Below are 10,000 nucleotides of genomic sequence, written 5' to 3'. Positions count from 1 at the left end.
AATAAATGCTCTGTAATTAGGGTCCCAATTCCGGGGCCCCTCTCTCCCTGGGCCTGGGACAACTGACCCCTTTGTCCCTGCCTGGCTCCAAGCGTAGACCGAAATATTCTCCTGTCGTTTTTTGGCCATGTTCCCCTTTGGAAATGTTCTCCTGTAGTGTTTGGGCCCGTTCCCCTTTGGCAGAGCAACGCTGCCCCCCGCTGCTCATGTCTGGCACTGCACCACAGGTGCCCATGGCTACAGTAGTAGCCTCGCTGCCAAAATCCTGCGTCAGTGTGGATTCCAATATGCGAACTCCCGTCCTCCCTTCCTCCGCAACATTTAACCCTTACTGGACCCCATTTAACCCTTACCTATCCAGGTTAACCCTTACCTGCCCACCTTGGCAGAGATATAGGCTGCAGTGTTGTGCGAGGAGGAGCATTTTCAACCTCACCTGTCCAGTTTAACCCTTACCTATCCAGGTTAACCCTTACCTGTCCAGTTTAACCCTTCCCTGTCCCGTTGAACCCTTACATACCCCATTTAACCCTTAACTGCCAGGTTAACCCTTACCTATGCACCTTGGCAGCGATATACGTAGGCCGCAGTGTTGTGCGAGGAGGAGCATTTTCAACCTCACCTGTCCAGTTTAACCCTTACCTGGCCAGTTTAACCCTTACGTACCTGTCCGATCTTGACTGCGATGGAGGCTGCGGTGATGTGGGAGGAGCTGCTGTCCTCGGTGGTTAACCCCTCCCTGCCCAGTTTAGAGGCTGCGGTGATGTGCGAGGAGGTTTTAACCCTTACATACCTGTCCAACCTTGGCGGCGATGGAGGCTGCGGTGATGTGGGAGGAGCTACTGTCCTCGGTGGAGGCCACGCCGCTGTCCTTCTTCTCCTCGTCGTCGTCTTCGCACTGCACGCCCTTGTCCTCCGTCTGCCTGCAGGGGGAGCCGGCGGGAGGCGGTGAGAGGGGCGGCGGGGGCGAGGGGAGGTCCTCCAGCTCGTTAGGCACCTCCTTCACCCGCACCACCGCGTCACGAAGCAGGTCGATGGCGTGCGGCAGAGCGGGCAGGATGAAGTGGAAGCACTCCTGGAGGAGGAACAATATATTACATTACATTACATTACAATACATTACAATATATTACATTACATTACATTACAATACATTACATTACATTACATTACCGGTATATTACATTACATTACATTACATTACATTACATTACATTATATTACATTACATTACATTACATTACACTTAAATAAGAATCATAACAGCAGGTTGATGGCGTGGAAACACTCCTGGAGGAGGAGGAGGAGGAGGAGGAGGAGGAGGAGGAGGAGAAGAAGGAGGAGGAGGAGGAGGAGGAGGAAGAGGAGGAGGAGAAGGAGGAGGAGGAGGAGGAGGATGAGGAAGAAGAGGAGGAGGAGGAGGAGGAGGAAGAGGAGGAGGAAGAGGAGGAGGAGGAGGAGGAGGAGGGGGAGGAAGAGGAGGAGGAGGAGGAGGAGGAGGAGGAGGAGGGAGGAGGAAGTGGAGGAGGAGGAGGAGGAAGAGGATGAGGAGGAGGAGGAGGAGGAGGAGGGGGAGGAAGAGGAGGAGGAGGAGGAGGAGGAGGAGGGGGAGGAAGAGGAGGAGGAGAAGGAGGAGGAGGAACGATTACATTACATTACATTACAATATATCACATTACACTTAAATAAGAATGCTAACAGTTAACCTATGAGTGACAGGTTCTCATTTCCTCTTTTGAGTTTGTTTTGTTTTGCTTTGTGTGTCTTGTGTTTTTGTCTTCTGTTGGGTTTGTATTATTTGTAAAAAGAAAAGAGAAAAATGTAAAATAATGTATGGATTTGTTAGACCACAGGAAGAACAGTGCTTCTGTAAAGGAGAAGACTGATATGTGGTATATAAATCAATCAATCAATCAATAGCAGCAGGTCGAAACACCACAGGATTTGACACCTGTAGCCTCTTGGAAGAAGTTGAGAGGAAGTACTGTGTGTGAAAAAAAGCTTTTCAAATGAGATTCCTGAATGACAATCAAACTCAACGTCCATCTACGGTAGATGTGATGTCTGAGAACCTGTACATACATACATAGCAGGTCGATAGCAGGAAGTCTGAGAACCTCAAAATTACAATAAAGAACCCGTGAAGAACCTGTAAATAAAAATACAGAACATGTAAATAACAATAAAGAACCTGTTAAGAACCTGTAAATAACAATACAGAACCTCAAAATTACAATAAAGAACCCGTGAAGAACCTGTAAATAACAATACAGAACCTGTAAATAACAATAAAGAACCTGTTAAGAACCTGTAAATAACAATACAGAACCTGTAAATAACAATAAAGAACCTGTTAAGAACCTGTAAATACCAGTCATAACAGCAGACTGATGGCAGGATGAAGTGACAGGAAGTGACAGCACTCCTGTTTGTTTACAGAGCTGACCTCTGACCTTGAGGCAATGGGACAAACGCTTGACATCTGGGCTAAGCTAACTGCTAAGCTAACAGTTCCTGCTATTGGAGTCTGCCTGCTGTTATCACATTAGTAAAACCATGAGGTCAATATTGAATAGTACTCACACTGTGGTAATAAACAAACATGAATAATGTCCATTTCTATCTGCCATCAAGTTATTGCACGAAATGGCTGAATATCAAATCTTCGTCGACAAAAGTGATCAATGTCACAATTTATACAGTACAGGAGTCCGATGTTTGCTTCGGAAATTTGCTGCGATGCAAGAAGATGATGTAATCCGCTTAGAGCTCACTATTTTAACTTTTTTACTAGAGTATTCACAGAACCTATTTCAGTCGCTTAACATTTGCTTTTCGAAGAGACAGTTTCATTACATGCCCTCGTAAAGCCCCTATCTTCTCCACATTACATTAAAGCCCCCATCTTCTCCACATGAACCACCTTTATTCATGCTTCATTTATTTATTTATTTATTTAATGCAATTATTTTTGCCCTTTTTCATTTAGTGAAACTTAGCCTCACAGACCATACTTTTTGACTAGCGTGTGGGCATTATTTTAGTGAACGTGTCACAACGTCGATTTCGGCAAAGCAAATATAGATCAAATCCCTTTTGAACTCTCTTCATTTGCATGGTATTTATTCTGAACTCACTTGATTTGCATTGTACTTGTGTATACCCAGCACTATTCTCTCCTCTTAACATTTACTTTCCCAGGAGAGAGTTCCATTATATGAACTCCTAAAGCCCCCATCTCTCTCATTCTCCCACTTTTTATTCAGGTCTTATTTATTTCATTAAATTTTTTATTCAGCCTTTTCTTATATTAACTGTACTTCTCTCTTTTTCTCCCACTTTTATAAAGCCCTGATCTCTCTTATTCTCCCACTTTTTATTCAGGCCGTTTTTTTATAAAATTACTTTAACATTTTATTTAGGCCTTATGTATTTAATTACTTTTTTATTCTGATATGAACTGTAAGGAAACTCAACGAAATGTCCAACGAAATTCAAGTCCGCTTCTCTTTCCACTTGAAATGTATTTCCCTAGTTATTATAGCATGTATGACTTTGAAACATCATGTGCATATTTTTATTACACAGCGGGTGCGCAATATTCCAGAACTCTTATTATCATATTGGTCTGTGATTGTTGGATGAGCTGAACATAACGGTGCCAGTCTAAAGGATTTTAGGACATTAGATATTTAAAAATGGGGTTGGGCTCATGACAGATCCCTTCCGTCTACTTGAATAATGCAGTTAGTGTTTTCTACGGCGGAGGAGCTGTATTACTGTGGCTCTCATCGCAGGAGATCCTCTGCATGACCTTTACACATACTGTATACACATGAACATCTGTTCTGTTGCAAAGCTCATTTTCATTAAAGTTTTAAATCTACTGAGCACATAACCCATGTGATGTGCTGTGATGCATACTAAAGGACAACCCATGCTAACAACACAGGAGAGAAGGGTACACACACACACACACACATGCACGCACACACACATGCACGAACACATGCACGCACGCACACACGCATGCACGCACACACGCACACACACACACACACACACACACACAGACCGAGCACTCTGCATAGTTGAGTTGGTTGTCGCCCCTGAGAGCCCAAAGGTTGTCCAGCTAAGGACCTAAAGCATTGCAGCGCCTGACATTTAAACATGTCTACACTGATTATATGGTTCACTTCCTACAGTGCGCTATAGTACATTTACACTGAATATCCACTAAGCAACACACCACTACAGTGCACTATAGTACATTTACACTGAATATCCACTAAGCAACACACCACTACGGTGCACTATATCCACTAAGCAAGACACCGAAAGGTCAACTGTGCAACAGAGTTGTTTAGATTCACATCCAAACCATACTCATTGGCAGACAGCACAAAATACAATCTAGGACAACTCCATGTCGAGTGCATTTCAATCTACATTCAATTTCACAGATTGTGAAGCTGCTGCCTCCTTGCCTCTCATGACAGCACTGTCTCCACAGACAACTTCTGCACATTCAGATAAAAGACCAAGCCCAACACAACACTACCAGTCTGGGTCATATTAGGGTGGTAGATGGCACAGTCTGGGTTATATTAGGGTGGTAGATGACACAGTCTGGGTTACAGTCTGGGTTATATTAGGGTGAGAGATGCCACAGTCTGGGTTACAGTCTGGGTTATATTAGGGTGGAGATGGCCCAGTCTGGGTTACAGTCTGGGTTAGGGTGGAGATGGGACAGTCTGGGTTAGGGTGGAGATGGGACAGTCTGGGTTAGGGTGGAGATGGGACAGTCTGGGTTAGGGTGGAGATGGGACAGTCTGGGTTATCTTAGGGTGTGAGATGGGACAGTCTGGGTTAGGGTGAGAGACGGTACATGGCAGTCTGGGTTAGGGTGGGAGATGGTAAATGAAGTTTTGACAAGTTCATAATGTTCAACATGTTCATAATTCAGTCACTGCGAAGTTAATAATCTAATTAGTCCAGTTTTCCACACACTCTTAAGTTTTGAGTCTAGTCCTCCATGGCATACACTCCTTCAAGGAACAGTACAACTCATTTCAGGATATTGCTCATATGTAGTTAAGCCCTGGAGGAAATATATGAGGAGACATAGGATTTTTTTTCTCTAGGTGTGTGCATTGGCTAGCTTAACAGTTTAACAGTGTAGCATTAGAACCAAACAAAACATCATCAAATGTACTTACAACCAGTGATTATGTGAAGGGGTGATAATAATTCTAATCCCAATAAATAATAATGAGCACACTGGGAAGAAGAAACACAGACATTAATGTTTAATTCTTGGAAATACTGCAAATATTTGAAAAAACACAAAAGGGTGGACGGTTCCTTTATCAGGCTCCATTTAGAGCACGTCCTCTTGACCTGTGGGGTCTTCTCTCTTCTCTCTTCTCTCTTCTCTCTCACCTCCTCTCTTCTCTCTTCTCTCTTCTCTCTTCTCTCTCACCTCCTCTTGGCCTGTGGGCTCTTCTCTCTTCTCTCTTCTTCTCTCTTCTCTCACCTCCTCTTCTCTCTTCTCTCCTCTCTCCTCTTCTCTCTTCTCTCTCCTCTCCTCTCTCTCTCTTCTCTCTCCTCTCTTCTCTCTTCTCTCCTCTCTCTTCTCTCTCCTCTCTCCTCTCTTCTCTCTTCTCTTCTCTTTTCTCTCTCCTCTCTTCTCTTCTCTCTCCTCTCTTCTCTCTTCTCTCCTCTCTCTTCTCTCTCCTCTCTTCTCTCTTCTCTCTTCTCTCTTCTCTCTCACCTCCTCTTGGCCTGTGGGCTCTTCTCTCTTCTCTCTCACCTCCTCTTGGCCTGTGGGCTCTTCTCTCTTCTCTCTCACCTTCTCTCTTCTCTCTCCTCTCTCCTCTCTTCTCTCTTCTCTCTCTCTTCTCTCTTCTCTCTCCTCTCTTCTCTTCTCTCTTCTCTCTTCTCTCTTCTCTCCTCTCTCTTCTCTCCTCTCTCTTCTCTCTTCTCTCTCCTCTCTTCTCTCTTCTCTCTTCTCTCTTCTCTCTTCTCTCTTCTCTCTTCTCTCCTCTCTCTTCTCTCTTCTCTCTTCTCTCCTCTCTCCTCTCTCTTCTCCTCTCTCTCCTCTCTCTTCTCTCCTCTCTCTTCTCTCCTCTCTTCTCTCCTCTCTTTTCTCTCCTCTCACTTCTCTCTTCTCTCTTCTCTCTTCTCTCTTCTCTCTTCTCTCTTCTCTCTTCTCTCTTCTCTCTTCTCTCTCACCTCCTCTTGGCCTGTGGGCTCTTCTCTCTTCTCTCTTCTCTCTTCTCTCTTCTCTCTTCTCTCTTCTCTCTTCTCTTCTCTCTTCTCTCTCCTCTCTTCTCTCCTCTCTCTTCTCTCTTCTCTCTCCTCTCTCCTCTCTTCTCTCTTCTCTCTCCTCTCTTCTCTTTTCTCTCTCCTCTCTTCTCTCCTCTCTCTTCTCTTCTCTCTCCTCTCTCCTCTCTTCTCTTCTCTCTCCTCTCTCTCCTCTCTTCTCTCCTCTCTCTTCTCTCTTCTCTCCTCTCTCTTCTCTCTCCTCTCTCCTCTCTTCTCTCTTCTCTTCTCCTTCCTCTCTCTCTCTCTCCTCTCTTCTCTCTCTTCTCTTCTCCACTCTTCTCTTCTCTCTCCTCTCTTCTCTCTTCTCTCTCCTCTCTTCTCTCTTCTCTCTTCTCTCTCCTCTCTCTTCTCTCCTCTCTCTTCTCTCTTTCTCACCTCTCACCTCCAATAACAAGTGATTCCTGCTGGACCTCTCATGGCTGCCTGCTTACCTGCCTGAGGAAAGACGTGACACTGAATCTGACTAAACAGTTTAGTGTGTGTGTGTGTGTGTGTGTGTGTGTGTGTGTGTGTGTGTGTGTGTGTGTGTGTATGTGTGTGTGTGTGTGTGTGTGTGTGTGTGTGTGTGTGTGTGTGTGTGTGTGTGTGTGTGTGTGTGTGTGTGTGTGTGTGTGTGTGAGTGCATGTGTGTGTGTGTGTGTTACCTGCGAGCCCTTCTTGCTCCCTGGTAAGTTGATGATGAGTGTTTTCCCCCGAATACCGCACACTGGTCTGCAAAGACAAACACACACACACACACACACACACACACACACACACACACACACACACACACACACACACACACACACACACACACACACACACACACACACACACACACACACACACACAAACACAAAAAAGAGACGAGAGAGGGGAGTGTGTGAGAGAAGAGAGGGGCTGTGTGTGAGGGGTGTGTGTGTGTGAGAGTTGACCCTGGAGAGATCCTTTCGGTATTTACCCATGATGCATCACTTTGTCTCCTCCAAATGTCACATGACTCAGGGCAAACACAAACACACACGCACACCACAAACACACACGCACACACGCGTGCACACAAACACGCACACACAATGCACACGCACACACACACACACAAACGCACACGATGCACATGCGCACACACACACACACACACACACACACAATGCACATGCTCACACACACACACACACACACACAATGCACAAGTGCGCACGCGCGCACACACACACACACACACGCACACGCACACGCATGCACGCACACGATAAACACGGGCACACACACACACAATGCACATGCTCACACACACACACACATGCACACGCACGCACGCACGCACGCACGCAGCACTGATAATAGCACAGCTAGGTTCAGACACATAGTACACACAGACACAGTTACACACACACATGCACACACACAGCACTGATAATAGCACAGCTGAGTTCACACACATAGTACACACAGACACAGTTACGCACGCACGCATACAGACACAGCACTAACAATGTCAAACATACTTCATTTTAACCCTATCGTACCGGACGCATCATATTTAATTCATCAAATTCAAAGCCCTCTCCCCGCTGACACAAAAAAAAATAGATATCAAAAACATCCTGCGTGTCATTTCCAAACGTCCTGCAATACACGGAAACCGTCACAAGAGAGCAGCGGTCAACAACAAGTTGACCACAGCTCGGCGAAAAATGCAAAAATGGGGTAGAAGCGGTTTCCCTGACCGACGCTGAGATATCGTCAAATTGCAAAGGGTTTGTGTACAAATTTCCGAAATATAACTCTACATCCTTTAATTTGAACACTTGCTTTGTGCAATTAATCTAGGAAGAGTTTATATTTTTACACCGTGTTGCAGAGAGATCGTGCTAAAACTGATGAAACAAATAAGCACCATCCGGCGGTGGCAGGAAGTCAGCCATCAACGCATTTTGCCATAGGGAAACTTACAAAGCATACCACGACGATCATTTAACAAAACACACAAGTTGTTTTACTTCAAGACGAAGATATTGCCTTAAGAAACAGGTTTTACTTGCAATTTTGAAAATGTAATGCAAAATGTTGAAATTATGATCTCGTAAAAAATGCATTGAAGTGAATGGAGAAATGGTCCAATTGTAGTAATGGACCCATATATTCAAATTCCACATCAAAAATGAATAATGATCTATATTACACTCATAAATAGGTCAGCTATGTTTTTACATAGATTTTAAAAAATTACCCAACCAGGCTGTGGGAAATGTAAAATATTGTCCTGCTAAAACAAGCATAGGCTTTATAAAAATGGCAGGATCTCACTAAATATTTAAAGATAATCCTCAAATTAAATTGTCAGACAACTTTTTTTTATGTAAATGCATTAAAAGTCATTTTTCAATGGTCATGAAATCCTGAAATCCTGACCCATTAAAGCCTGATGCATCATATATGATGCATTAAATATCTCAGTGACCTTAACAAAATTTTGATTTTTTTTTTTTACATTTCTTATAAGGGACCAATATTGAAGCAAATTCCAAAAAAATAGAATTTTCTCTCATTGCTTTCATGGTTCAGGTCTCACAGGGTTAAGGACTAGCAACAATGACAAAGCATAATCATGCGTGTGTGTTGGGGTGGGGGGTGGGGTGTGATAGATAAGAATGTACAGGGGTTAGACAAAATAATGGAAACACCTGTCATTTTAGTGTGGGAAGTGTCATGGCTCAAGTCGACCAGACTGTTGGCCAGTCTTCATGAATTGCACATTGCACCAGTAAGGTGAATTATGAAGGTTCAATTAGCAGGTTAAAAGCACAGTTTTGCTAAAACAAATTGCAATGTGTGTGTGTGTGTGTGTGTGTGTGTGTGTGTGTGTGTGTGTGTGTGTGTGTGTGTGTGTGTGTGTGTGTGTGTGTGTGTGTGTGTTACCTTGACAGCATGTGTGTGTGTGTGTGTGTGTGTGTGTGTGTGTGTGTGTGTGTGTGTGTGTGTGTGTGTGTGTGTGTGTGTGTGTTACCTTGACAGAATGTGTTTGTTTGTGTGTGTGTGTGTGTGTGTGTGTGTGTGTGTGTGTGTGTGTGTGTGTGTGTGTGTGTGTGTGTGTGTGTGTGTGTGTGTGTGTGTGTGTGTGTGTGTGTGTGTATATGTACTCACCTTGACAGCATGTGTGTGTGTGTGTGTGTGTGTGTTACCTGGACAGCATGTGTGTGTGTGTGTGTGTGTGTGTGTGTGTGTGTGTGTGTGTGTGTGTGTGTGTGTGTGTGTGTGTGTGTGTGTGTGTGTGTGTGTGTGTGTGTGAGTTACCTTGACAGCATGTGTGTGTGTGTGTGTGTGTGTGTGTGTGTGTGTGTGTGTGTGTGTGTGTGTGTGTGTGTGTTAGGGATGGGAATCTTCATCATCAAAGCGATACGATATGCATCTCGATACACATGGCAACGATACGATACATTCACGATTCATGAAATTACCAGTGATAAGATGCGATACGATTCTCCTACCTACTGCGATGCAGTTCGATATGGCGCGATACAATTATAATGCCATGCGATGCAGTGCGATTCGGTACGATACGATGCGATACAGAGCAGATTAAAATATCAAATTGATATTAAAGGCTGTGCACAAGGCTGCCGTTAGGCATAAGCAGAGTAAACAGAGCGCTTTTAGAGCCTCAACCACTTTGCCCCCAAAATTGTGA

The 10,000-nt window shown here is 44.4% G+C and overlaps 1 protein-coding gene across 1 annotated transcript in view; it reads right to left on the bottom strand.

Moving 5' to 3' along the window:
- LOC134468296 (gephyrin-like) overlaps positions 1-10,000 on the bottom strand; it is a 143,254-nt gene that overhangs the window by 92,943 nt on the left and 40,311 nt on the right. Inside the window, exons 6-7 of the mRNA XM_063222236.1 lie at positions 6,972-7,038; positions 803-1,075 (exon numbers count right to left, since the gene is read on the bottom strand). Of these exons, the coding sequence (XP_063078306.1) occupies positions 803-1,075; positions 6,972-7,038 (340 nt within the window). The remainder of the gene's footprint in view (positions 1-802; positions 1,076-6,971; positions 7,039-10,000) is intronic.

The sequence above is a fragment of the Engraulis encrasicolus genome, chromosome 18 (assembly GCF_034702125.1).
Source record: "Engraulis encrasicolus isolate BLACKSEA-1 chromosome 18, IST_EnEncr_1.0, whole genome shotgun sequence".
NCBI lineage: Eukaryota > Metazoa > Chordata > Actinopteri > Clupeiformes > Engraulidae > Engraulis > Engraulis encrasicolus.
Note: the sequence above shows the minus strand (reverse complement) of the source record. Positions and strands in the feature narration are given on the sequence as shown.